The sequence below is a fragment of the Seriola aureovittata genome, chromosome 6 (genome assembly GCF_021018895.1).
Source record: "Seriola aureovittata isolate HTS-2021-v1 ecotype China chromosome 6, ASM2101889v1, whole genome shotgun sequence".
Lineage (NCBI taxonomy): Eukaryota > Metazoa > Chordata > Actinopteri > Carangiformes > Carangidae > Seriola > Seriola aureovittata.
The window spans coordinates 19164238-19191507 of NC_079369.1; the positions used below are offsets into that span (position 1 = coordinate 19164238).

The following is a 27270-nucleotide window of genomic DNA, read 5'->3' on the forward strand; positions in this document are numbered from 1 at the left end:
ATAGCCAAGATTACAAATCCTTTATTGCAGTGATACACAAAATGCATGGTCTAATCATGCATAACCCCGATTGAATCTCTTTTTATCTTTTGGTTGATGTGTTACAAAAATGAACATGGGATACAAAGGAATAAGCTTCTTAGGCAACCATGTGTTGCTTAGAAGGAAAACAGCTCTTTGGACGTTTTAACTCATTTTACAGAAACTCAGGACGTTTGCTTTTCATCTGTAGAGGAAGTATTGAGATCATTAACTTGAGTGAAACACTTTTGAAAGCACACGGTACAAGTAACAGCCCTGCATTAGAAATATTTGCAACAAAATGTTCTTAGAGTAATCAAGAGTACTGTGTGTGCAGACTGACTCCTGTCACTGTCGAATTAATGAATTCAGAGAGATCATATGTTTTTGTGTAAAATATAAGTAATAAGAAAAGCAGCAAATTCTCACATGAGAAGTTTTATATAAATATTTTCTATACTTTTTATATGAAATTGTTGGTGGGGAACCATTGCTTTTCAGAATGCAATGTTGAAATAATAGCCGGTGAAAGCCAGATGACTGACTGAAATCTATACACCAAGCAGAACTAAGACCTAAAATATTTGAAGAAAATGAATGTGTGCCTGCAGGCCCACTGCTCCCCACGTGGCCAAAGAAAGCACTGTTTTCTGTCTGGCAAACATCCATGACTTTAGCAAATATCAGGCATGTTTGATTCAATTCAGACACACTTGTGTAGCAGGTTTGAGTACAATAATAATAATAATAACAACGATAATAATAACTTTATTTGTGAATAACTTTTCAGAATAAGTTGCAAAGAGCTTTACAGAGACATAAAAGCAAGAAAATACCAGATAGAAGTGGAATTAAATATTTAAATAATAAGTAATAAAAATGTGTTTTAGAAACTTAAATGTTGAATGCACAACTTTTACGTGTAACTGAGAATTTTTACATTCTTGTATTGGTACTTTTACATAAGTAAAGGATCTGACTACTTCTTCCACCACTGCATAAGAGATATTAGGTTGCATGAGTATTTGATAATGTTATTAATACTGCGTTTACCACCCTAATAGCAATAGTTACATTGTGAAACCCATAGAGTTGATTTAATCAATTAACATCATGTGCATTTTACAATTGACACAGAGCTGTAGCCATTGGGACAAGCCCGCTGTCACTCGAGAAAACCTCCAGTAAATGCTTTAATTGTATTTGCAGCTCGGGGACTGCCCCGCCCTTTGAGTGTTCTGATTGGCTGTTTTCAAGAGTGCTTAAATTTCCCGCTCCGTGATTGGCTGAGAGAGCTTTCTGTTTTGGTCGCCTGCCAGCGGCCGTCTGGAAGGGGAGGGGAGCCGTCTGCCTTCCGCTTCTGGGCTGGATTGACACACAATGAGGAGCAGAGGCTGGGGAGACGCTCCACAAACGCCGCTGTAAATAAATACAACAATCACTGAGGCCGGAGAAACATGGAGAACCAGGTACAGTGGCTTTTGTGTCTCCTTGTGGAATCTGAACTTTTCCTGGTGAAAATGGCAGCAGCCTGCGCGCTGGCAGGGCAGGAATGAATCCTCTGTTCTGGTCGCCAGAAGAAAAAAACGCTCCTGCTGCTAATGAACTCGTAGTTGTTTGGCTCTGGAGCTATGCTAGCTGGGCACTCATACATCGGTATTTACCGCTAGCTAGCTTCAGTGTACCACACCATTCAGTACCGCTGCATAGCTGTAGCCACAACCAGGCACACAAAGAGATTCACACCTGGTGTTTATTCTGCTCTGTAGTGTTTTCAAAAAAGCACATGCACTCAATTAAACATTACGAAGACCAATTTGAGTCGAGGTTTTGTGCAGCTAAGCTAATCTAGCTAGCTAGTCTACCTTTCAGGAGAGTGTCGGCCGTTGGCTAAAGGCTAAGGAGCCGCTACAAGGCGCCGGGGAAAAGATTTGTCCTCTCCAGGTTGGGCTGGAGAGGCGGGGTGGTGTCTCCACTGCCAGCGGCCTGAAACCTCAACATATACAACGCTAATAAAATCAGCAACGACCACACGACTCATGTAATATATTTGCGTTATTTGCCAACAGTTGGTTAATGTTAAGTTCTTACGCACCACATTCATGATTGTGGACTAAAATGCATGTAACATGGTGGAAAAGCTGACAAATGTGTGGAAAACGTTGAACTTGAATCCAGTCATGATGACCACCCTTGCATGGGCTGGTCATTAGAAAGCAAAGATCCAAGATTATAAAGCATAATTTTAAGGACTAGCATGTGAACCCTTTGATCTTGCAAGCTCATGCCTTCACATGTAATACTTTTATGTGTACAAATTTGCACACACAAGATTTATGTCTTCATAAAAAGCTACATAATTTGTTTTGCAGAAAACAGAAAAGTGGGTAAACCGAATTACATACCTACTAACTGTAAGGGAGATATTGCTTCAGAATGGGTAACTCTAAATGCCTGAGGTTATTCAGGACTATATTTCAGATGGTTAGGCCACACACACCCATGGAAAGTGGCTCAGCCACTTTCTTGGAACTAGTCCCCATTCAACTTGGTCCCTTTGAAGTTTTAACTAGATCTCTGAATGTGCATCCAGAGGAAGTCTTCTGCTACAAGTTAAAAGGATAGTCAAGTTGTACTTCTGTGATGAATGTTACCTATATGAAAGATGTGCATTAGATCTTTCACTCTCATTTCACAAATACATGCACAATTGCCAGTTTATTGGTACATGTAGCTTAAAATAATGCAGTCTAACAAAGCAGCCATGCAATTAAACCTACCCCCATGAATGTTATAATGTTTCATTCTTGTTAAAACAATTTTAGAGAGGTGATAATTCAGCTCCAGGGTTTATTGCATTGAAGTATATCGCTTTATACAAGGTACTATTTTATATGATAATATAAATCACACTGTAATAGGTAGTGTTCTATCAACCCTCACCGATACAAGGCTATACCCTTCATTTCGCACTCCCCATACAGTCATTCACACACCTCGAGCCCTGCAGATAGGCTATTTGTGACTTCCCTGTGGCTCTCCAGGATTGACCGCTTTCAAATACCAGTAACTTTTTTGTCTTGTTTCATGTCATCTTTCAGATATTTAAGGTTGGTTATGATGAAGGATTCAGCTGGAACCTACAGATTCATCATGCACAACTGCTGTCATGATTGTTTGTTTGTGTGTGTCCTCTTCCAGGGAAACTTTCTGACTTTTCATTTCAGTCACTTATTAGCTGGAAGAGATTAACATGGTCATGAGGGGTGTTATTTACATGGCAGCTGGGAGTTCATTGTTTTCATGGGAGCCACTGTGTCTGCCAAAATTTGTATTTCCCCTCAATTGGAGCACTGTGTATGAGAAAGGGGGGGCATGCACACATCATGTCAATGTTACTGGCTTTGTTTGATTTGTTTTTGTATCCCCTGCATTGCCTTTAGTCAAGGATCGGTAAATAAATGTGTTGCCACTCTTCATTTTGTCTGATACTGGTACAGTTGAATGATTTGGAGCTAAACCATTGTTTTCTAGATGTATGCCCCCAGGGTGTCATATTTTCAGGCAGTTTGACACAGTTCAATTAATATCAATCTCTATCAATGTTGCTCTCATTTCATGTTTCTATTTTCCCAGCTTCGTATTGGCTCCTGGGCTCTTAATTTTGTGAATATTGGTAAAAATTATAGTCAGAGTCAAATTTTTAGACTGCACCTCTCAGGTGTTTGACATCTTCCTTTGTTTCATATTTTTACAGTTTGACTCTGTTCAGTTTACGCTGGTCCCTGTTTTTTCTTAAGCTGAAAGATTAGTCAGTTATTAGCTGATCGACTTAAAGTTTCTGCAATGTGATCATTTGCAGCCTTTTTTGTGTTTTATATCATTTTCAGATTTAAAATCTTTTGTGGGTTTGTCAGACAAAACAAGACAGTAGAAGACATGACCATAGACTGTGAGAACTTGTGATAGGCGTATTTCAATATTGTATGACATCAAACAAATAATCAAGGAAATAATCATCAGGTTAGTCTGTATTAAAAGAGTTGGTGTTAATTGCAGGCCGAGGTTAGTCGTTTGACAGCAAACTAATCAGCAACTAATTACACAATCAATAAATGGAGTACTTTGTCTATTAAAAGTGCCAAACATCTGCTTCCTCTGGCTTCTAAAATGTGAGAAAAGCAGATAGTGCTTTTGACTGACTGACTTGGCTTTTGACTGTGTGACAAAAGAAACCATTTCCTTGGGCACTTGGCATTTTTTCACTGATAAACCGATTAATAGAGAAAATGATCATTATTTGCTGCGCTACTATTTTCAGTAGAGCTGGAACAATTAATCAATTAAGGGGTTAGTTGATTCTTTGATTATTATCTGGTTCAACGTCTAAAATTTGATGATTTGCTGCTTTTCTTAATCTCAAATAATATTATATTAAATCTCTTTGGGTTTTGGACTGTTAGTCAGACAAAATAAGGTAAAGAAGACATCATCGTGGTCTTAAAGAAATTGTGATAAGCATTTACTCTACTTTCTCACATTTCATAGACCAAACGAAAATCAATTACTCCAGAAAACAATCAGCAGATTAATCAGTAATGAACATAATCTTAAATTGCAGACCCAGGATTTTCTTTTCCTCTTTTTTTCCTGTGTAGAAACTACATGTTTGAGGCATTTGAGTTTATTGTTCCTGTTGATTTTTATTGCAGAATCACTTTTCCTTTTTGGCTCATTATCATCCTGATTTTTATGTTGTCCTTATCACATTCCTGATTTTGCAGACGCCTCAGGGGGAGACGGGTGTTGATGATTGGAGGGGTGGGGGGGCTGCACGGCTGCTCACTGTGGGTGTGGTGGAGTCTGGAGTTTAAGGGCATTACTGCCACAGAATGGCCGGGCAGAGTGCCAGGCAGGGGAGGTGTGTGTGTGTCTGTGTGTGTGAGTGTGAGAGAGAGAGTGTGAGTGTGTAAGTGAGCGAACTGGAGAGTGCCAGACCAGCTCATCTCAATCCTGTCCCCTCTAATCCCCCCACTCAGTCCCAGCTCACGAGCTGCTCAGTGCCGGGGCCAAATCCCCACATTCTTCAGTCCTCCCCTGGACATAAAGTGCCTTTCTGTCCCTTCTCATCACCCACCCACCCACCCCTTGTTCCTCACTGCACTCCATCTCCATAGCCTCTTCACTTGCTATGCCAATCACCACCACCGCACCAGCACGGTGTCATTTGTGCGTCCTGTTGCAGTCATTGTTCTTGGCAGAGAGAGGTAGCCCAGCAATGTGCCCCTCTTCTGGACAAACCTTTTGAGATCTGTCAGCTCGAGCAGCTAATCACTCCCATTCCACTGGGAGCGTCCCGACACCAGACCAGCTTTGTGTTTGTCCAGGCCAAGTGTTCAGCCTCTCTTCTTCAGTATTAAGTCCATACACTCAACATAGAGATTCAGGGGTTTTGTTCAAGGTGGAATCAGAAACCAATGAATAATGGGCTCTTTGGATTAATCTCACTACTGGTTTTACTTATGTTTCAGGGTATCTGGAGGTAGTGAAAAGTTTTAAAAAGCATTGAGCTAAAAAGTCTTGAATTTCATTTACAAAAGTCTTTTTGTAAAGTATTTTTTTCTAACCTGCTTGAGGCAGTAATGTTACTTGTGAAACCTTAAATTTTGTTATTTTATAATTGGTTAATCATTCATCCATCCTTTTTCTGCAGCTTGTCCAGCTCCAGGTTATGTCTGATTATTTTATTAGGAATATGCTGGGAAATAATCACAAAAATGTGAAATAAATGTTAATTCATTTACACTTAATTCACATTGGACTTCATTGCCCTTACTTGTTTTATGTTTCTTTGGGCAGTATGACCGTGAAACAGGTATTACATTGCATTCTGTGTGGTATTTAAAAAAAAAAAAAAAAAGCCTTCAATTCATCTTGGTGAACCCTGCAGAAACCCTGATGTTTATTTAATAAGTAACCTGTGAATGGTGTCTTTGCTGCTGTTATTCAGCATTGCTGAACAGGATTTGAAGCCTATAGCATAGGGCTGTGGTTATTTTCATCATCAACTAATCTGCCGATTATGTTATTGATGAATTGTTTGGTCTTTTAAATGTCAGAACAGTGAATGTGCCCATGAAAATTTCCTTGAGGCAAAGGTGATGTCTTTTTAATTATAACAAAAACATAATATTTGGTAGTAGATACAAGTTTCAGGAAATTGTGTTTTTTCATTATTTTTAACATTTTATAAACTAAATAATTTGATTAATTTAGAATGTCATTCACAGACGAATTACTGATTACATTATTCGTCAGTTGCACCCCTGGTTCTTACATAATTTCTTAAAAATCTAAAATTAGGTTACACAGCTTTTATGTCTTTTTATGTTTGTTTTTAGACTGGCACATTTTATTTGCAACTTAAATTACCGTACATTGAGATGTGATATTTCAGAAAAGAGAGTGAAAGGAAAAGCATGAAATTTACCTCCACCCTTTACATTGCAAGCAAGGAGTCCAACATGCAGCTTAAACAGAAGAAGAAAAATCTTATGGCATTTATTTGACCTTCCTCTGCTCACCACAAAATGTACAAAGTGTAGATAGTGGCAGAAAAATATTTTTGCTTCTACATTGTTATCAGTTTCTTGATCAGAATAAATCTGTTGCTTCTTTTCCTGTCCTTGGAGTTGATATTTGACCTATTTTTGCTTATGCATATGCTCTCGTGCCTACAGCCCCAGTATGTTAATATACAGTCTGTGACTCTTTTATATCTGCTCATCTCTTTTCAGTGCACAGTGCAGGTGAAGCTGGAGTTGGGCCACAGAGCCCAGCTAAGGAAGAAAGTGACATCAGAAGGTTTCACCCACGACTGGATGGTGTTTGTCCGAGGGCCAGAGACTGGCGACATCCAGCACTTTGTAGAGAAGGTCGTCTTCCGCCTGCATGAGAGCTTCCCCAAACCCAAGAGAGGTAAGACAAGGAGATAATAATGTGTGAACACAAACACCTATTTTCACTCTTTACTCTTCCTATAACACATGGTAAGTTTATTAATATAGCAATATTTCATTAACAAAGGGAACTAGAGACCATTTTGTGATGGGATCACACCAGTCGCAACTTATATTCTAATGCTAATATTTAGCATTTCTTCATGGTTACTTATTATAAAGTGATTGTAGGTAGAAATTAGGCCTGCATGTGAAAATGTCAAAAATCAGTGGAAGGTGTCCGCTATAACTTCCCAAAGCCAAAGATTATGTATTCAAAGAGCGCGTTTTATTCGCATAATAGTAATATATGCAATAATAATGCAAAAATATGATTGGATATGACAAAGAAAAGCACTGAATTAAAATTGAGAAGCTTTAACCAGTGAATGTTGAGAATTTATGCTTGAATAATGGTTAATCAATTATCAAAATATTAGATTAATCAATGTAGCTTTATTTCGAATTCTCAGTTTTAGAAGACAAATGTGCCAGGCGATCCTCGGTTGAAGTGGCTGTGCGCTATAGAGAGAGGCTCCATGAACAGTACACTGGTGGATATAATGGTGCAGCAAAATAACCCATGCGCTATTTTTCTCAAAATATGTCTACAAACTCTCAGATTACTTACTTGTATTGTCACTGCTTTTAGGTGCCCTTTGATAAAACTAAGGGGGTGTGATATGGGCAACGTTAACATCCTGACAAACATAACATATTGCTACATACGCCATCCTCTTCCATCATGTGAAAAATTAATTATTAAAACCCTTCCTATCAGTGTGATGTTCATCGCCTTCATGGTAATGCAGTATAAAGTTTGACAGGACTACAACTGTCAAATGTCTCATTTTGAGAGAGACTTTCGAGGGTTTTAGTTTCTTGGAATCAATTTAGTTAATTAAATAATCAGAGCTTCAGGGTCAGCTGTGAGGGGAGCTGGTCGAATCCCTAAAAGAAGCTCTGCCTTTGCACAATCTGCCTTTTCATTTAAGGCCATTAAGGAATGGAACAAGCTCCCTGATGCTTTGAAAACATAAGTAGATTTCCACATTTTTTTGTGTGATGCCAAAAAAAAGGATTCAAAGAAATCAGTCTTGTCAACAATTTGATAATAATTTGATACTGACTCAATATATGAGATTGTTTATGTAAAATGCATACTGTTGGGTGTAAGGATTGAAAATTGTTTTTGTGGTCGAATCCATTTTTGTATTTAATGTTTATTGTTATTTAAACTTGTATTTGTATTATTTTAGTTATATTAGGGTTTTTATCTACATGCACAGGAACTGCAGATAGAAATTAGCTAGTAACTAAATCTGGTATATATTTTATTAGATAAATGCTATTTTACATGGTTCCTGAAAGACAGAAGCCACAAACTAACCCAAAAGATTATTAGGATCAGTATGCCATTCTGTTTATAATAGTAATAACAGTGTAATGATTATTGCCATTGACACGTCTTTGTCTGTCTACAGTATGCAAGGAGCCTCCGTACAAAGTGGAGGAGTCGGGCTACGCAGGCTTCCTCATGCCTATTGAGGTTTACTTCAAGAACAAGGTAAAATAGACTGGACACAGATAGCTGCTGACAGATTTATTCTTGTAGATCATGTATTGATAGAAAATAGATAGTAGTGTGTTGGTAAACAATTCTGTGCACTTCAGTATGCTTTGAGTTTTGTAAATTGACTTTTGAAATGTTGTGGATGTTATGTGGATGAAATGCTTTGTCAGCCACCCCCCTTCCTGTTCTCAGCAAGGTGTTACGAAGCCCAGTGAAAGCGGGCACTAAATACAGAACTAGAAGTACAACTAAATAAAGTTACCCTGAGTAGACAAGAGCCAACAAAAAAAACAATCCAGCCACTAGCATTGCAGTGATATGCTCCACGCCAATGCTGGCATTAAACCAGCTAGAGATAGCAACATTTGAGGAACAAATTCATTATATCAGTAACAAGATAAGGACAAGAAGTATGTGCACATTAGTGTACCATCTTCTCCTGCAAGTCTTCGTAGCTAACGTCTTCCATCTCAGAAACGTTAAACCAGTATTGGCTCCACAGTTGGACTGAGAAAAAAAAATTCAGTCTTGGAGTTATCTGCTGGGACCGGCCTGCACAAACGAGAGGGCGAGTAAAGACACTGAGAGAACCAGTAAAAACTTGTTTCTGGATGTTTTGATGGTCCACAATTTGAGCCTGTAGTCCCCATGGCCAGTTCGGCTATGCTTGACTCATTCTTTGTCTTTTTAGCCTTTATATTATTGTATTATATTATCTCTTATATATAACTTTAAATAAGTAAAATGTAAAGTTGATAGTACTCATTAAGTGCAGTGAAGTTAAGACATATTGAAGGAGACTAAACATCAATCTCATTTGGACGGGATTAAGGTTACAGGGAGAATAAAATATTCACTGTGCTCCTCGGTAACTTAACTCGTTGTGTCAGACGGCATTTTAACCATCATACAGGATACGGTCTGTAATAGACATTCTGCAGGATCCAGAATATTCCTGCAGGAATCAGCCCATGTTAACCAGTTTAATTCTGTAATTTGATAAAGAAAACTGGGTGTCCCTTTTACTTGATGTGTTCAAAATCAGGTTACCGCTCAAAACCAGAAATAATCAGATTGCTTAAGTACATATAAAGGCAGTGATAGTTGAGAAGCTTTTGATGGAGCAATATTTTTTGTGAATGGTTTCCCACTGGACAGATACACTCTTCAGCAGGTTAGACACTTGCTTTTATATATCCACTCTGCCCATCGGTATGCTTGATTATGGAAACATTTCTTTGATGTGGGGACATTTCTCTCTTCGAGTGAAACAATTAAAACGTGCACACACTATTATACTGGCACTATTATGTCTCTGTCAGCCATTTAAATGAATCATGAAAGAAAAGAACCATTTTACTCTCACTAGAAGTAATGTGCACATAAGTGTACTATTGTCTCCTGCTAGTATTCATAATATTAAAACGTTACATCCTCCTTTTGTGTGCAATTAAATTGTGCACAGTGGACAAATCTGTCAAGAAGATCAGGAAAATAATATAAGGGAAGCAAGACGCGTGTAAATATGAGCAGCAATTAATCCAAGTTTATAAGAAGATATTCTGTTTAGAAATTCTCTCAAGAGTGTCTTAATACCTTTTCCTCAGCTGTAATTGTCCCCCTCTCTACAACTCTGCAGCCTCTGTTAGAAATGTTAGCTGCGTCTTATCACTGTGCCGGGCTCCAGCTATGTATGTCTGTTTTATTGACCAGGGTGAGAGTTCATTCATTCAGCCTTTATCTTTTGTTGAGGCATGTATAGGTATTGAAAGGGGATCGTATGTTAGGCAGCAACGCAGTAGACAAACACAAAGGAATGTCCGTCACACATGCGGTTACAAGAATGTTAAAATGACACCTGATTTAACTTTAATAAAATCCTCTTTATTTTGTTGATTTTTTTCAATGCAGGAGGAGCCAAAAAAGGTGTGTTTCAACTACGACCTCTTCCTTAACTTGGAGGGCAACCCCCCGGTCAACCACCTGCGCTGTGAGAAGCTCACCTTCAACAACCCCACCAAAGAATTCAGGAGAAAGCTGATCAAAGCTGGAGGGGTGAGGTTGCCTGACACACTGTCTGGTTGACTGGACTCATTACTGAGTAACTAACTACAGTCAAAAGGAGACACCAAGTCAACAATAGTGCGCTCATTGTGGGTATTATATTTGTAACAGTGGTCTTTCTTCAAAATATACCAGACACATATGCATATGTGATGATGTGGTTTGGAAACCTGTCTATTAACCTTTTCAAATGTTTCTTTAAACATTTTCCTAAATGCAGGGTATCTGCAGCCTTTGAAAAGTCAGAAATATGCCCAACCATGGCTTCATCCCCTCTTAGTTTTTTCTCACCTATTATAGCCTGTATAGGAACGCCATCTGTTGCACTACCTTCAATTCCCTTCCATCTTCCTGTGTAGGAGGGATTGCACAGATTGAAATGTTTTTATTTGTGCAGCTTGATAATAGCTCTTCAAACAAGGGAGCGCTAACCCCCTCTTAATGTTGGATAACTGCAAAGTTCTATATAAGTACTCGGTCTCTTTCTTTGCCAAATATATCTCAAAATCTTTATCTGTTACCTCCAATGGTAGAGTCTGGAACAGATACAATAACCTTCAGAGTATATTCATTTTAATCGCATTAGCTATTGAGGTAATACTCATAAAGGAAAGTAGATTTCATTTTACAATATCAAATTTTATTGTAGAGAGTAATGGATCATAATTGATGGATTTTAATTCACTCAAGTCTTACGGTCGATTGACTCCAAGATACTTCATTGATTTCAATTCCCAGTCAATTCCATTTCTGTCTCTGATAGCTTGGACTGGCCTATTATTAAAAGTAAAAACCCCTCCAACCAAAGTCCCATCTTATACAGTCAATGCCTTTTCTGCGTCTAACCCTACCGCTCTTGCTTCTACCTGTTTCTCAGTTTTATGTTGCATTGCATGCAGTGCGCGTCTGCTGTTGTCGTCGGTGAGTCACCTGACATTGTCTATGGCAGAAATGAAAAGAACTTTTACTTCTAGAGCCAGTGGGGTCCAGAATACGTGTAGCTCCTTATGCTTCACAAGTTTGAAAAAGCCTGGTCGTGTCTTCGGTCGAACTAAATAAAAGCCCAGAGCACTATTTGGAAACTTCCAGTGTATATACAAAGTTAACACCGAGACTATTAACTGCTGTTTCTTTAATTCCAGGTATTGGTGGTTCCAGAGGGAGCTGAAGCTGTGTCCAGACCCAGTCCAGATTACCCGATGCTCCCCACTATCCCCCTCTCTGCCTTTTCAGACCCCAAGAAGACCAAGACCTCTCACGTGTCAAAGGTTGGTTAACTGGCAAAAAAAATGGTCCTGTTATAATCATCTTAGTCATCTCACTGGTGTTCTCAGCTTTCTCACCAATTAAGGATATTTAACCTGCAAGACACAACTTCATTGATCATTCCAGTCAATTTTTATTGACATTTTTTGAAAAATACAGGGGTAAATGTCTAAATGAACAAAATCATTAAAATCAGTCTTCAGAGCAGGCTGACTCAAGCTTCTGATCATTACCAGCTGTTTTTGAGCATCTGTATGCATGTATGCAGAATTACTCAGCCTGCTTATCTGCCAGGAGAGGGGACATATCAGGAGAATACAGGAAACTGATCCCCTTTCATTTTCCAGTGTTGCCACTGTTATTTTATCAACCCTTCCCAGACCAGTGAAATCAAATGGCACTGGTTTTTTATTTGCGTAGCTCATCTTGTGAGGTGTCTAGTGTTTTTTCTTGACACAGTTTGATTTAGGGTAAGTGACAAATTTTCAAGACACAGATTGGTGACTGGCTTCAAGTTGTACTGATGTAAACTGAATTTCACCTTCTTTTTTTTTTTTTGCATAGAAAGATACGTTTCTTGTATTCTTCTTCTATTGTGGCAGTAAGTGGGTGTTTGTTGAGCTCTGGCTTGAGGCAGATAGAGGACTTGGTTTCATCCAGATATGTCCATCTGCAGACAGAAAAAGGCAGTGAGAGCTACCTCTGAAGACGCACACATGGCCACTCTCTCCTTTCTCTGAATTTAATAAAGTCTCTTATGTGCATATTGAGTTTAATAGCATCAGTTTGAAAACCTGTAAAACTGTTTGCTGATATGTGGGTGGACAGTGTGGAAATATCATCGTCTCCCTGTATCACTGTGCCAGATAAAATCCTCAGATAAAAGCCAATCCTGTCGTTCTGCTGCATTTGTTTGTACATTTACCACATTTTTACGACAAATTTGAGTTTGCTCTTTGTCTGACTGCTCTCAATCTAAAAGTCCAATCTAGTGTAACTTCAGAGGTTAATCCACAACCTCTTTCGCTGCTTTCATGTTTGCTCTTGGTTGTCAGTCCAGATTGGCAGCAGGAGCAGTGTGTAAATACTGTTGGTATTGTAGCTCAGTGATGTAGTATCTCTTTTTCTCTTTTGACATGGAGTGGCGTGAAATGCCTTTTGATTACCAGAATGTGATAGCGTCACGTCCGTGCAAGAAAGTCACGAAACCTAACAGGCATGTAGTTGAGATGAAAATGAAGTTTGAAGATGGGTGTGGTGTGACCCTTGAGTACTGTACTCATGTGATAATGTAGTAATGACTACTGAGCACTCATGGGTCAACATGTTGACAGGTGTTGCACATGGTGTGGCCATCACAAGATGGTCTCTAGTTTGTATACATTTTCTGACATTTTTAGCCACTCCTAGCGGCATGGCTCTAGGGGTAGCAATGTCAGTCTGACAGTTCACCACTTTGAGCCAGAGAGACATTTTCTCAACAGCTTTGGATTGCTGTGGGATCTTTGGTCGCCAGAGGATGAATGTCAATGACTTTGATGATCCCAATGACTTTCCTTCTAGTGCCACCATGAGGTTTTGAGTGAAATGTCTTGGCAATTACCAGATTAATTGCCACATAGTTTAGTACAGACATTCATGTCTCCCTCAGGAGGAATTGTAATAACTTGCTTCACCATTCACTTTTCATCCAGGGCCATTATCAGGTCAAAATTTCAGATTTATAACCAAACACCTGCAAAATTAATAACATTCCCATTAGCCTCAGGCATACTTCGTGGTTAGTGCTAATTGGCAGATGTTAGCATGCTAACATGCTAAAATAAGATGATGAACATAGTAAACGTTATACATAATATAACCAATAATAAAGCATGTTAGCATGCTGATGTTAAAATGGTAAATGGACTGCATTTATGTAGCGCTCTTCTACTTTTAATGACCACACACATTCATGCTGCACCTGTGCAATACATGGCGCTACACTACTCTACCTACTTAGTCACTGCCATCCGATGTTAACATTTAGCTCAAGGCCCCACTTTCGTTAAGTGCAGCCTAACAAAGCGACTAGCATGGCTGTAGACTCTCTGTCCTTTTAGATAGAAAGCCAGGTTTAGGTGACTGTTTTTCTCTTTACAGTTTATTAGAGTAATCTGAGAAAATTATTTTGTTTTAACTTCATACCAGCCGAAATGCTTAGTTTGATTATTGATTACATACAGGCCTGATTGGCAAGGCCTGATTTAGGAACTGAGGAGGGAATGGTGTCCTTGAACTCCTTGGCAAAGTCCCTGAGAAGCTGAGTGTTTTAAGAGTGTCAATGACAGTGCTGTTGTTTTCTCTCTCCAGGAACCCAGCAAAGAAGGAAGCGGTGGCAGCAGCAAAGGACCCAAACCGCACAAGCTGACCAAGGAGCATCGTGAACGGCCCCGAAAAGACTCTGAGAGCAAAACCACGTCGAAAGGAGACAATGACAGAGATGGAAGCAGCAAAAGTGGCCGCGATCCTTCCTCTTCCTCATCCTCGTCTTCAAAAAAGCCGGCAGAGATCAAAGTGAAAGATGAAGTAAAGGTCTTACCCAAGGCTGCATTCAAGGAGCCTAAACTCACCCTGAAGGAGTCAAAGATGGAGGGCATGTCCCCTAAAGGGGGGGGGGCTGGGAGCGGAGGGGGTGGTGGGGGAGGAGGCGGGGGAGGGCCTGCAGAGTCCAAAGCTCCAGGGAAAAGGCCCTCCACTGTGGAGTCTCCCAAACCCAGCGCAAAGAAGCAGAAGAAGGGCAGCTCTGAGGGGCCGAAGGGGCCGGTGAGTGGCGCCTTCACAGGAACTTCTCCTCGTGTCTCATCCTCTTCTGCTGCTAGCCAGCCCTACGCTGAGAAGAAGCCTCCCAAGGAAAAAGGTCGCTGGGCGAAAAGCAAAAACGACACACAGGAGCTGAAGGAGCCTAAGAAACTTCCAGAGTCGGAAGAGTCGAATTCAGAGGACGAAGCATCTTCAAAGTCAGAGGTACAAGGCCTAAACCCGGAGCTTTCACTACTTTAGAGAGCTGAAATCTTTCTGACTTTATTATTATCTTATATAATGTTATAATGTCATGCTGTCATCTTTGATCGTTACATTTCATCTAGGGCTGCATATAATTATTTTCATTAGCCCTTAATTTGCTGATTATTTCCTGGTGCATTAATTAATTGTTTGGTTTGCATAAAATGGTGAAAATGTCTGTCACAGTTTCCTAAGGAGATATCTTCTATTGTTTAATCAACAATTCAAAATGCAAAGATAGTTAATTTACTGTCACATAAAGACAAAGAAAAGCAAATCCACACAATCACTTGATTGGACCTAATGTAATTCCAAATGTCGGCTCCAGAATATCTCCATGTGTAACTCAAGGGGGCCAAAAACAGCACACCTCATGTTGATCTCGGGCTCCGTCTTGAACTTAAGACTGACAAGCTCATCTGTCTTTTTCTTTTCTCATCAACCTTCTGTCCATCTACTTCCTCTCTTTGACTCGTCATTTTCTTCTGTTCCTTGTCTTACAGCAGTCGGCACCTTCCAGTCCTTCCAACTCCAGTTCCAGTTCTGACTCCAGTTCAGACTCAGACTTCGAGCCGGGACAGAAACAAGGGCAAGGTACAATCCATATTCAGATACTTGCAATGGAGAGACCATTTTATATTACAGATGTCTGATAATTGATGCTAGTAACCTATAAAGCTTGTTGTTAACATTGGTTTGGGTGTAGAAACCTCCCCAAATATCTCTTTGTAGTCTAGAGAATTACTCATTAAGACCCATATGCTGTTACATTTACTGGAAGATTTAAAAAATACGAAAGTGATATGATGATATGATATTGAAGGAGATGGAGCGCAGCTCAAGCAGAATGCAATATGGATGTGAGAAGGCGGAGCTCAGTTCCGGTCCAATTTAACCCCTTTATGTGACCCAGCAATAAGATAAACATGAGATACGTATGTTAGCTGCTGCTATCAGGATGGTATACAAACTGATCTAGAAAAGAGAGAAGGAGGTAGAATTCAAGTAGTTTGGCTGATGAAATGAGCTTTAAGTCTAAATTTGAAGATCATGACATAGGAAGGTTGGGTTACAGTATGATGGTATTTATTCCACTGCTCTATGTCTGATAGAGAATTGGCAGGAATAATTGAGATTTTACAGATCAGTAGTATTATAGTGTGTGTGATTCTGTCCCAGGCCCCCTACGGTCTATGGTGGAGGAGATCCAGTCAGAAGAGTCAGATGATGACGACAGCAGCTCAGAGGAGGAGACCCCCATCAAGACCAACCCCCCCAACCGCGACTCTCGGTCAGTCTCCCTACAGACCCTTTTAGACTGTGATTTTGGGCTTTCATCAGTCGGAAACAGTGGTCCTGGTCTAGATAGCACTCTTTACCTGTGGCTGTTTTAGACTGTGTTAAGACTGCAGACTGCACCATAATGTCAAAAATCAATTGTTGCTTTAACCAATGTTCACAAATCATTCATTCAGCATGCTGCTGCTAACAGGCTTATTAGCACACTCTTTACATGTTGCTCTCTTTTCCCTGGCTGCGACTGTGTCCACACACACCTCTTTTCTTTTATGTTTTTATATATATATATATATATATATATATATATGTGTGTGTGTGTGTGTGTGTGTGTGTGTGTGTGTATATTTACACAGGTGGATCGTTGCTGACGTGTCTATAGCAAAGCTTACATCTAGATTCAGCACAAATTGTAAACAAACTATCAGAAAATCGGCATAAGAAAATGTGAATCAATTCATGTTTCCATCCACTATTGTTATGTGAATATTAAAAATTGATTAACAGTTGGAGGTGCTGAATCTTGGAAGCCATTAAAAATCTTTAAAAGAGGAGGACATGGCGAGAAAGAGAAAGAAAACAGGGTGGAAAACATGATAGAAATATGACATGTTGATTTCGTGTAATAGTGTGAGGAATGTTAAAGTCTCCACTTCACACAGATCCGCTGTTTCATCTGCCGCCATCTTTAGTCGCTTCAGTGGACTTTTAAATCATATGATTTATGTTTGCCATGATTTATTCCCCAGGTCTGTTTTCATTGCACTCCGCTCTCTTTTTTGGGGGGTGATATTTCAATTTATATATTATATAATTATATTATATATTATATTTTCAGCATTGCCACTCAGGTTTTGTTATGCACAAATTGAAAATAAGCACAAAAACAGCTGGATGGAAACAAACTGTCTGCTTTCTTCTATTTTTCTCTATTTACAGTAAATCCTATTACTGCAATTTGCAGGCACCTTAACTTTTGTCTGCCCACCTCACCAGTTTTTTGTCTCACATCAGTCTTGATTACTCTTATAGGTTTCTTTTACTTTCACTGCAGATTCCTGGCAAATGAAGCCCATAACCAGAAAGGATTAACACGTTTTTTGGCATCTAATAATAATAAAAAATCTCAGATGCTTGCATCCAATTACAATGCTGAGCAGTATGACAATGTGTTCTGTCTGTCACTCTGTGTGTGACTGACCTCTGACCTCACCCTGTCCCCCTCTCAGACTCAGCCTGGACAGTGAGAGTGACAGCAGTGACGGCTCGCACCGCCCAAGTCGAGACCCTGCGCCGCCCCCACAGAAACACAGCTCCTCCAATAACAAAGTGAGTCACACAGACCTCTCATTTTACTGCCTATTTTCATTGACATATTGACAGTGGCTGGAATAGTTTGACAAGAAAATGAGCATTAAAACCACACATGTAACATTTACAGTTATGGACCAAGTGAGTCAGAGTGGGACCTACTGTTTATCAATTCAGGTTCTGCTTATTTATAACCGTGTTATTGTGTTAGTTTTTCTTCATGCAGTATGTAACATGCATTCTTCAACAACATGATCCATGGCCAACATGAACAGGACTTTCCTAAAGAATTACACGGTTTAAGTCTGTGATTTTGAGAGTAAAATAACAAGGGAAATTTGTTTCATGTGTTTGAGAGAGCCATTTATGAGTAATAATGTCAAAACAATATAGTCCAATCCATTCGTTTAGACAAAGAGGACTCATTTTGAATTTTAATAGATGCTTTATTTTTAATGGATATTTTTAATGTTCCTTCCCAATGCAAAATAGCCTGAAACCATTTGGCAAGCAGACATGGAAACCACAGCATTTCAGCCCTGCACCAGGCTTCCACTTACATTTCAGCTGTATTCACTGTCACTGGTGTCCTAGATAGTCTCATGGTCTCACGCCACTGCCTCTGTCTCTTTTCTTTGTATCCCCTCACTCTCTGTACTTTTCTCCCCTCCTTTCCTTCTCTCTGTTTGTCTTTTTCTCTGATCTCTGTTCTGCAGCTGTCGGGCAGAAAGAGTCCAGATTCCTCGTTTCGCTCGGAGAAGGTGTTGAAGAAGGGATACGACAAGGTAGGAAGGGTAAATCAAACTTTTTATGTTTAAACTCTTACACACACATGCAGCGTTTTGTCATTGTTCAATGAGTGCATTAATGAATTCAAGATGCAGTAATAGGCAGTGAATTGATCCAAATGTGCAGACAGACTGTGGCCTATGAACCCTTGAAAAGAAATCTCCTCTTCCCTCTCTGGTACAAGATGATTTAAGTAGTGATAAAGTGAAAGTCTGGTGAACTGATCCTTTCACATTAGAACATCTGCTGGGTTTAATGGAGATGGATTTTGTTGAGACATTAAATTACCGATGAAAAGTCACTCATGTTTATATACAGTACTGTGCACAAGTTTTAGGCAAAGTAAACCAAAAACCTTTGCACAGTGATGCATATATGCAGTTTTATGAGATGGTTTTGAAATATAGACAACACATGAAACCCTCTTCAGAATTTCCCTCAGAAAATTGGTTAGCTGAGGTGATAAATGCTGCCCACATAAACACCTGATTGAACTAAAAGGGCTGATTGTCTCTACTCTTCCCAGCTTTCTCCACACATTGGGACATACTGCTGGGATTTATCACTGTGAGGGAAACATACAATGTAATCTATCACTCCACGATTTTGCTGAGCTGAATCAGACAAATCCTGACGCACCACATCTCATTTTCCTTAAAGCGTAATAAGCCTTAATTTATATTTCATAAAAATTGAATAAATACATCTGACATTAGAGAAGGCAATCGTTGCTTAGGGGGGTGAGCCTCTCCATTACAAAACACGGTTGGAATCCCTGCTTTATCTGTAAAGGTGCCATCATACCTGCTTGCAGGATGCTAAAATGGCAAACTCCCCCAGCTGTGTCTGGAGCGCTTAAATCCACCTCAGGCCACGGTTGGCCAGATGTGCGTAGGTGAGAACGCATGTTGGATTTGATCATTTCTATCACTTGTCATGTGAATCAATGAGTGCAACACTATAAATGTCTCCCTAGAGAGACTATCTGAAAATGTGCACCACCATCCCCAAGTTGTATTAACCACTTCTTCTGTAGTTTAACCCAATCCTCAGACACTCAGATTCAGATAAAGAAAACCTGCACACAAAATTAACTTTTAATGAAACTAAAGAGGGCCAAGTGGTCATTTCTAGATCTTCCTTTTTTCACCAATTTTCAACAACTATAAAGGGAGAAAACCACCCAAATCATGGCAACCTAAGAATTAGAAATCAATCAGTTTTCTGCACTGAATCTTGAAATTCTTCTTTTGACAGTCAATATTTTGCTCCTATTCTTCACTGGTCTTTAATACGATACTGACTGTGTTCACTCTCCTCTGCAACCTCCTACCTAAACCCTGCAGGCCTACACAGAAGAACTGGTGGACCTCCATCGCAGACTGATGGCTTTAAGAGAGCGTAATGTCCTACAGCAGGTGTGTGTTCATGCCTCTACATTATTTTAATGACCATCGTGTTGTATTTTGCAACTGTGATGAGTTGATTCATACATGGAAAAAATAGTGACTGGCATTTTGTGGATCATGTACGTGGGATCTGTTGAAGAGTACCAGAACAAAACTTTAATATTCACATCACAGTAATGTGGTATGAGTGATGTGTGTATGGTGAAAGGCAATAATTGACCTTTCTTCTCTTTCCATCTGTCAGATTGTCAACCTGATTGAGGAGACGGGCCACTTCAACGTGACCAACACCACCTTTGACTTTGACCTCTTTTCACTGGACGAGTCCACTGTCCGCAAACTACAGAGCTACCTGGAGGCGACGGCCACGTGACAGGAAGTGGAAATCAGCGTGTGGATGGCTGCAGCGGCGGAGGTAGATTCGTCACTGCTTCTCCTCTTTAAGGAGGTGACAAGCAGCTACATCTGTCGCAGCTGTTTCGCAGCCCTGACTGAACCATCGAACAACTACCACACAAACAGAAACACATGAACAAACACAAGCACACATGAAGACACACCACCTTCACGTGACGCTGGGGAGGGAGGGAAGAGGAGGAGGAGGAGGAGGATCGGGATGTGTGGAAGGGAGCACTGGGGGAGCTGATCTCCGTCTAAAGTCAGGATTTTCACTACACATCTCTTTTTTTGAGTCTGTGCAGAGCTGTGGAATGCACCCCCCCACCCCACCCCTTTCACCCTCCTGCAATCATATTGCTCCCGCCTTTGAGAACCCAATACTTCCCCTCCTCCTCTTCCTCCTCCTCCTCCTCCTCCTCCTCCTTCACACGCACACTCCTTACTCGGCAGAACACTCCAGTTCCCTTCCCCCTGCTGTCAGCTGGAGCTCATTTCTCTCCCGACATACTCTCAAGTCGTGTGTGTGTGTGTGTGTGTGTGTGTGCGTGTGTGTGCGTGTGTGTGCGTGTGTGTGCGTGTGTGTGCGTGTGTGCGCGTGTGTGCGCGTGTGCATGCGAGCACTGCTGAGGTTTAAGAGGAGATGTTGTCTTTGTGGTTACTGACTTCTCTTTGTTCGTGACGCTTGAGCACAAACAACAGCCGGTTTCCTTCCTTCACCTAAACACATACACGCCAAACAAATATACATTCAGGTAACACTTTAGTTTAACCCCCCCCACCCCCCCCCCCCCCCCCCCCCCCCCCCCCACTTAGCATTTACAAGGCACTATATTAGCATTAAATAAATATTTTATAACACAGTGCAATGTACTTGTAAGTATGTGTAAGTGTTTATTAATGTACAAAATTGGCCCGAATATAAGACTAACCCGATAATGTTTTTGGAAGAAGACACTTTTACACTAGTCCAGTTAGGGAAGAGAGTCCTCACCATCGAAGCTTTTTCTGTGGAAAAAGTGAAACACAAAATGATGCCATTAAAGCTGAACGTCAGTTACATACTTACTTTCTTGTGTCAGGGTCTTGTAAGCGGCCAAAATTATTGTCTCTGAGCTGCTGTGACAGTGGTAATTTTTGGCTGCTGGACAGATTTTCTTCTTGGTTAATTTCTGCAGGAAAGACTAGTTCTCACTCGTGATGAATTTACTTCTTCACAGTAAAACACAGCCTCCAGAAACTGCTGACTGACTCTTAACAGACACGATAAACAGACTTGAAGACGCTCGTTGTTCTAGCAACATTAAGGCAGTAAACAACCCATAATTCATCACTCTGTAGGAGCTGGTGTTACAGCGGTACTCAGTTCAAAAAGAATATCTAATGTTATGAGCACATGATTCTCTTGTTCTGGTGGGACAAACACCACCTTTCAAACTATTTTAAGAAAAAATATTGTCTTATATTTGGGTGAACATGGTATTTGTCAACAACTGTCTCCTTGTGTGAGCACCCATAAGAAACAGTTAATGAATACAACACAGCTGTACAGGTGTAAACTCAGACATATTAAATTAACAATAATGTAATACTGATTATAATGGTCAAATCTTCACATTAGGGAATCTGGAAGCATGAATTTGACTGAGATGGATAATCCACACAGTCGCAGATCAACTAATGGTTGAGGCTTTAGTAGTAATATAAAATAAATTGTAACTGCTGACAGATAATGTACATTAATAAATACTTGAAAACGTCCCTGAAGCTGCTAACAACTACATCAAAGTGTGTTTATTATATATTTAGTGCTTTCAACGCTACATGGGGGGGTTAAAGGAAAGTGGTGGCCAGATTCATGCACATGTTTGTCTCCCAGGTCCTTATATTTAACACTGTACATGAAGACACTGAGACGTGTGCTGTGTGTTTGTGTGTGTGACTGTTTCGGATGAGGTTTCTCTGTTGTCTGAACATCTGAAAACATATGTTCTGTTGAGTTTCCCCCTGTACTTCCTCGCACTGAAAGCTGAGCCTTGACCTCCTACCAACAGCCCCTCCACCCCCACCCCTTCCCACTGAAGCCCCCTCACTCCATCCCTCCTCTTCACCACTCTCCTCCTCCCCCCTGTTATTCCCATATTGGCGTGCATGAAAGGGCTCGACTGCTCGCGGCCAGAGCAGTAGAGGATCCCTCCTGAATTGCCTTCTAAGTGGTGGGTAGGGTGGGGGGGTTAAAAAAAAAAAAAAAAAAAGCCGTGAAAAAGTAGCCATACTTGTCTCCCAGAATCCAAAAATAAGAAAAATAAAATAGGGGCCACGCTTTTTTACATTTTATTTTTCTACAAGTGCATTTTGTGTATTTATTCCCAGACTGCGGTTAAGATAACCTGTGAGCTATGAATGTATATCGCTTTTACTTTTCTACGGCTAGCAACAGCCACACTCTAGTGCCTTTTTCTGCGACTTGCAGTGTGAGGGGGGGTGTGCGCTCTGTTAGCCATGGTCACACAGATTGAACCCCCCTCCCTCAAAAAAAAAAAAAATACCCCCCTCGGGGAAACAAGTGTTAAGTGGGATGCCTGAATATCCAGTATTGTCTTAATGGCTTTCATCCCTGATTCTCCTTTTCCAGTGTCTTTGTTGGCTGTTGTCCTTTTTATCAGTGATATTTCTGTTAATCAAGCCTGCTAGAAATTTCAAGACAGCTATTTTTCATTGATGGTGGTCATGTTCTTATGTTTTTGCTTTCTGAGATTAGAGTCGGTGTTCTTAAGAGGAAGCGTCAGGTGACTGTGGTAGTTACTTACATTAATTAGCCCTAGTAACAGTTGCTTTCAGCTGTATTGTGTGTTTTGTGAGACAGTCGTCATTGAATAGGGTCGGGGTTCCCTCTTCAAGAGGTTTGAAGTATTTGAACCAACAGTGGAGCGTTTGATACCAAGTTAGCAGCACTTGAGCAGCATCAACAAAGGACATGTAGGCAGAAATATAAGCTAAACAAAGCACTCCTTGTGTTTTCTTTCCCTAAATATTTATAATGTCTTTCTCAGGGGCTTGCATCATGAAGCAAGATTACCAGGTTAGATCAGGCTGACCAGTCTCATAATGCTGGATCCCTTTAACCATGTTACATCACGAAATCCAGAGAGAAGCATCAGTCCGAGGTGACGACTTCAAATTTGTATCATGCGACCAACCGCCTAAAAAGCAAAGATATTCAGTTTACAAAGAAGCTGAATTTTTATTGCTTGAAAAATTGCAAACGATTGTTAGGTTATTATTACTATTATGATTAATATAAAACAGCGAAGCGTAACTATATTATAATTCCCACTTTTGCATATTAACTTCATCATTTGATTATTGTTATTATTTTCTACTATTTATATTAATATAATATAATTGCCTACTTATCTTCTGTATCTTTTTAAATCTGAATATCACCTTTTACACTCAAACAACCTGATTTCCCCACAGGGATCAAAAGTTTGATCTTGCAGTAATTACACTGCTCTTTGGCTGTTGATGTGGCATTTGATTGGCTTCTTGTTTCACTTCATTAATGTAAACAAACTCGTGCGTACTTTGGTAAATTGTGGGTTAACAATGCCAGGGACCAGCTTAGTGAGACTGGTTTCCAGGATTGCCAGTGTTAGGTTTTGTGAAGCCAGAAAGCTCAAAGAAAGCCAGAGTGAGGTGAGCTTGCTTTGTGATTCAGGCCCCTGGTGTGTTAGTTCCTGTGGCCCCTTAGGCTTCACACAAACACACACACACACACACACACACACACACACACACACACACACACACACACACACACACACCAACCCACTGTGGTACAAAGCTTCAATGAAAGATTCCCTCCCTGCCTCCCTCCCCTCCTCTTCAGTCTTCTTCCTGCCAACAGTGTTTTTATTCTGACGCTTCGATAGCTTTAATACTTCGCTCCGTTCTTCTGTTGCCTGCCTGGCTCAATGACATGTACACACTCCCTCTGCCCTTACTGTAAACGCCGTCTGAGCACGGAAAATAGCATAAAAGAAAACCTGGATCCCTGCCGCCTTATGTGCCCTGCAGTAACCCCCCCCCCCCCCCCCCCCTCCTCCTGCCCTCACCTCTTCCCCTTCATTTTCTCTAGGTGTGCCTCTGGCAACAGAACTTCAGGCCGTGATTACTGAGAATGAACTTTGCAACTGTGTGAGCGACGTTTGTGAATCTGCGAGTGTGTTTGTCAGCGATAGGAGAGAATTTAAAAAAAAAAACACAACTTTCCTTCCTGTCCCCTTCTCTGTGCATCGATGTGGGAACTTTTAAGTCCTAGTTCATGAACTTTGACCTTTGACCAGGCACTCATTCAGTCCCTTTTGGTGGTGGAGAGGGGGAGTTGCGTGAGGACTCGAGAGAAGACCCACTGTCTATCCACAGTCAATGTTTTATTTATGGACCTCTGCACTTTTGGCTGTGATGACTTCAGTACTTAAGTAGTTACCTGAACTGTATTTTTAAGGATTTTATACAATATTTACATGCAATACAATATGAATTGATTTTTTTTTTTTTCTTTGCAAAACTTTGTTTGTTTCTTATTTAATTGTCTTTATTTCAGCATGTTTGGTCACTATTATTCACAAACAAACATGCCCGTTGAATCTATTTTAGGCGTAAAATGTTATGGGGATGTTCCTTGTATGTTTTTGTGTATCATGATTCTGATGACAGCTGAACACCAAGAAGCAGGTGTTGGAAAATGTTTGGTGGATGAGCTAAACTTTATCACCCTCTGCTTCCAGTACAAATAACTGGACCAGAACGAGGACATGAGGAGTCCACACTTCGGTTCAGGGAACTGAAAACTGTTGAGCTAAAAGTTTTATTTTCTGTGTCATGTTCAGTTATGATTTGTTTTGTTTTATTTTTCTACTCATTAATAGAAGTCTGTACCCAAACAAAAACTGTCATCTTCACATAATTTTATTGTGTTATGATAGAGTGAGCCTGAAGAAACACACCAATAGGAAACAATAGAGTTGCGAAGTTGTGGAGCTGTTTTAAGCCATTCATTTTTCCTATAGACATCGTTATGTGACAATGTGAGCACTGTTACAGCTTGGATCTGAAGTCCCGTCCAGGCTAGCCTCTTCCATTAGCTTCTGTAACTCAGTGCAATCTTTCATTTAGCATTTTTTTTTCATCAATCTTTCTGTGTTCCTGGATATTACTTTCCATATTCTCTTGCACTAGCCATAAGAAACTGAAACTTTTGTCATTTTAACAACAACAATTAAACAATTATTTTTTGAGCACAGGAAAAACTGCTCTCATTAAAATAAACTACAAGCACAGCAGCGCTTGTAGTTACATCATTGTAACATGGTTTTGTCCACGTTATCTTTCCATAAAACTCTCTTCTTAGGTGATTTTCTCATCTGTCTAGTTGTAATCTTTGTTGTGTAAAACCTTCAGTGTTCAGTCCTCTCTGACCTGCTGTTATCACAGGCATGCATAAGAAGATATCTGGTTAACTACAACTCCCAAGAGGCAATTCGGCAAAATTCTGCAGATTAAATCTGTTCACTTTTAAATTTTTTGTCACTTTTAGATGAATTCAGTAACTATGTTGCCTCGTTTTTATCAACAACTGTGACAAGGAATCATTTTGAATTCACTGCTGTTCTGACTCGCACACCCAACTCGTTTCTTCTCCATGGCAGTGGGGGCTGAGGCTTGTGGGTATTGTAGTATTTTAGAGCCGTCCACTATGCCTAAAATATAAAGAGATAAAACAAGATTTCTTTGAAACCAAGTCGAAATAACTGAAAAGGTAGTCATTAAATAAACCTGTATGGTGGTTAGATTATTCAGGAGAGTCCTGTGTTTCTGTTACGTAACACTGAGGATGGTGATGAAAGTAAAAATTGATAATGGGAACACAGAATGGAGAAAAACACTCCTTCCACTTCACAACTCTATGAGCAGATCTGTGGGAGTGGAGCATTTCAGCTGCAACTATATTATATATAATAAGTGTATAATACAGCAAGGGTAGAATATCTACTGTGTGGATCTTAAGAGGACAAGGAAAAAGCAAAAATATAGAGCAAATGGTTTGTTGCAAATATGTGGAGGGGGGAGGGAGGGGGCATGTGCAGACGGGGTGTTTCCTGTGTCAGTGGTCGTCATAATGTGTCTGTGACAAGGGGACAGGGTTGCCTGTATTTATAAAGGTTTTGATTTTTTTTTTCTTTTTTGTTTAAACTGAGGCATAAAAGGTGTTGGGGGGGGGTGGAGTCTGAAATGTGTCCATATATGTGGTCAAAGCTACAAACGTCGGGCAGAACAAATGAACTGGATGGCAGAAGAACAATTTGGTATTTTTAAAAATAAAAACTTGGCATTACAATGCCACCATGTGGCCATATGATGCAAGTTGTTAACAAGGACAAAACATGTTATTTTAATGTTATTTTTTATTTTGAAATCATATTATTAATAAAGTCATTAAGTACTGTTGTCCCGGTGTGTCCGATCATTGACCGTTGTGTGACCCGGTCATGGCTGTGTGTGGAGGGTTCATGTAAAGTTCATGTGATGGTCAGTGCAGTCTGCGGGGTTAAAAGGACAAGCAGCGGGCCGGGCAATAATGCTCATGATGCATTGACCATCTATCGAGGAAATGTCACTACAGGGAGGGACATTTATTGGTAAAGGCTGATCAATAAATCGTGCTCTGTGATTCAGCTCTGCACTGAGAAACCATAGAGGCCTTTTTCACGGCAGACGTTTTGACATGTCAAGGGAGGGAAAGTAGGAAAAGGTGTAAAGAATAGAAATAATGATGGTTGAATTCCATTTAGCTGCTTCAATTTCAGCAGTGGTGGAAGAATTATTACAAAGGCCACAATGTAAAAGAATTTAGAAAGATAAGTCTTTTTTCCCCCAAATTCACTTCAGCCTATTAAATGTCAAAATTTGCAGATTTTATGACTCTTCTATGAACACTGAATGAATATCTTTGGGGTTTAGACAAAACAAAGTGATTTGAAGATGTCACATTACGGCTTCTGGGAAAAATGTTTTTTATCAATTTTATGACATTTTA

General features: G+C 40.1%; 1 protein-coding gene across 2 annotated transcripts; it reads left to right on the top strand.

The window, feature by feature from the left end:
- Window positions 1–1372: 1372 nt before the first annotated feature.
- Window positions 1373–26681, top strand: mllt1a (MLLT1 super elongation complex subunit a). 2 transcript variants are annotated; one of them, XM_056377770.1, is made up of 12 exons: window positions 1373–1490; window positions 6819–6999; window positions 8504–8586; window positions 10504–10647; window positions 11799–11924; window positions 14275–14928; window positions 15471–15561; window positions 16147–16258; window positions 17493–17592; window positions 18291–18368; window positions 19710–19781; window positions 20017–26681. In XM_056377770.1, the coding sequence occupies exons 1-12, from the start codon at window positions 1479–1481 to the stop codon at window positions 20143–20145; spliced, it is 1782 nt and encodes a 593-aa protein (XP_056233745.1). In that variant the 5' UTR covers window positions 1373–1478; the 3' UTR covers window positions 20146–26681. The 2 variants fall into 2 exon arrangements, with proteins under 2 accessions (XP_056233745.1, XP_056233746.1); XM_056377771.1 differs by having other exon boundaries at window positions 18291–18359.
- Window positions 26682–27270: the final 589 nt, after the last annotated feature.